General features: G+C 38.4%; 1 protein-coding gene across 1 annotated transcript in view; it reads left to right on the top strand.

The window, feature by feature from the left end:
* The first annotated feature begins 68 nt into the window (after nucleotides 1-68).
* atp9a (ATPase phospholipid transporting 9A) overlaps nucleotides 69-2,408 on the top strand; it is a 54,279-nt gene continuing 51,939 nt past the window's right edge. Inside the window, exons 1-2 of the mRNA XM_016576613.1 lie at nucleotides 69-224; nucleotides 1,667-1,811. Of these exons, the coding sequence (XP_016432099.1) occupies nucleotides 157-224; nucleotides 1,667-1,811 (213 nt within the window). The 5' untranslated portion in view covers nucleotides 69-156. The remainder of the gene's footprint in view (nucleotides 225-1,666; nucleotides 1,812-2,408) is intronic.

Genomic DNA, 2,408 nt, shown 5'->3' on the forward strand with positions numbered 1-2,408 from the left:
TATATAAATAATAACTAATAATAATAACACGCAGGCCAGCGCTGCGTGCTGCTGTGGTTGTGTCCCAATCCTGTGGAGCGCGCGACGCAGCCCAAACGTTACCCAATCAGCCTCCGCCCAGCGCACTGACTGACTGCTGCTCCACTGCGGACAACAATGACAGACAACATTCAGCTGCAGCCTGTCCGACACAAAAAACGACATGACAACAAACGAAGAGACGGGTAAGAGCACGAAACGACGTTAAATGACAACAAAAACGCGTCGCCTGGAGAATGGAGGCTTGTTTATGGACGATATATGGAGGATAGCATAGTGGCTAACAGCCCAGCAACACTTAACCCGCGAAATTATGTTGATAACGACATTATATCGCGACATGACACTGATCAGCTCTTTATTTTGAATACATCATTGAATATTCGCTATGAAGATGTCGTCTGAGCGATATTAGAGTCTTGATATTGTTGTATATAGGAGAGACAAGTGCACATCCTTGTTCCGGGACACAGGTGAATTGTTGTCAAGGAGGTGTCATAAATGTTTGAAGAAAAACATAAATATTTCTCCCTATGTATTCTGTTATGCTCTTTTTGACCAAATATTTTCGGTGTGATGCATTTAAGGCCTTTTGTGAGTATGGGCGACACTTAAATAAAGACCCTGATAAAGCTCTGATAGCAATATAATGCCCAGTTGTTTATAAGCACTTAAAAATAAAAGCTCCACGGTAACCAGAGTTTCTGTCAAAATGCCATACTTGCTACAGATATTGATGCCATAATTGTGGTTGCCTTCACCAAGCAAAAAAGTACCATAGTACTAACATGATTTTTGGAGATGTGGTATTCTCTTAAAAGCCTATGAGTACCGGTTGAACAGTACAAGGATAGACATGAAACTGCACTTTGAATTCTTTCAAATAAATAATATAAAATTGCATACATTATTCTTGAACTGAGTAAAGTATTTAAAGGGAGGTTACATTAAAAACATACATTTTAACATTAGATGTTAAATTTTGATACTGTATACACTATTGTTATAGAATTGTTCTGTAGTCTGTACAGTATTTAATGCAATTACATGAGAAAATGACAAGACAACTGAAAGTAATCCTTTATGTTACATTTTTAAAGGAAAAATAATACCTTGTACTTCAACACAGGGATTGTTGCTGCTGTGGGTTATAAAAATGATATAAATAAACAGAAAAGTGTCCGTTTAATGCAAAGCTGCAATCTTAGTTTTGTTTTGAAATAATTTTCAAGACAGTTATAGCTCATGTACTAAATAAAAAAAAAATGCAGGGTTTGTTGTTCACTTAATGCCTTAAATGCACAAATTCAGTTTAGTTTTATTTTCTATAAGCTGTAGTCATTCAGTTATGCTTCACATAGACGGAAGTACAATACCCAATATATATATATAGTTCTTGATAAGAGTTTGTTTGATGAAGGTGTTGGTAAAAAAAGCTAATATTTACTGACACTGTTTTTTGTCACTTGCTTGAAAATATTTCTGTGGCTGCAGTGAAATTCCAGTATCTGGATGTGAATTTTCTTTCTGGTAAAGGGTTGTGAAGTACTTGCTTTACATTTCTGTATTAATTGAAGCGCTTTGTGAATCAAGCCCACATGTAATGTTGATGATGTTGTATATTCAGGTGCTGCCCATGGTCTAGATGCTGCAGTGGGGGAGATTTCCGTCCTCGGACCGTGTGGTTGGGCCATCCGGAAAAGAGAGAGCAGAGATACCCAAGAAATGTCATAAACAACCAGAAATACAATTTCTTCACCTTCCTGCCTGGGGTGAGTGACTACAAACGTGCAGAGAGAACCACCGGGGTAATTCAAGAACGTGTTGAGCAATGGTCTGTGTTGCTTAACATGTTCTTTAATTGCTCTGGTGGTTAACAGTTGCACATGAGCTGTTTGAAACGTTTAGGCTGATATTGTATTGCAGCCACTTAATCACATCCTAGCAACCACCCAGAACTCCCTAGCAACCACAGAACACCTTCACATCAGTGTAGCAATGCCTTGGCAACCACCCAGAACACCCTGGCAACTTGGTGGCAAATTTTGCACAAGTGGCACTTGCTTTTCACGGCAGAAAATGTACAAATCCAACCCTCTACATTGCGAGTAAATCACTCGCATATGCGACTAAATCTTACTCTGGGCGACTAAATAACGTCTAACATTAGCCATTGGCTAATCAGAAGTTTTCTGTGAGGGGTAGGGTTCGGGGTGGGGTGGGTTTAGGTTAAAAAGTATATAACTATCTATATATAAAAATAATTGAAGTCTATGTAATGTCCCCATTTAGATGTGTAAAATAGTATATCAGTCTGGCGAGTAAACAAAAAAATGTACTAGCCAATGGCGATTATATTGCCAAGGTGT

Source organism: Sinocyclocheilus rhinocerous, unplaced genomic scaffold (assembly GCF_001515625.1).
Source record: "Sinocyclocheilus rhinocerous isolate Xijiao unplaced genomic scaffold, SAMN03320098_v1.1 scaffold1496, whole genome shotgun sequence".
NCBI classification, from domain to species: domain Eukaryota; kingdom Metazoa; phylum Chordata; class Actinopteri; order Cypriniformes; family Cyprinidae; genus Sinocyclocheilus; species Sinocyclocheilus rhinocerous.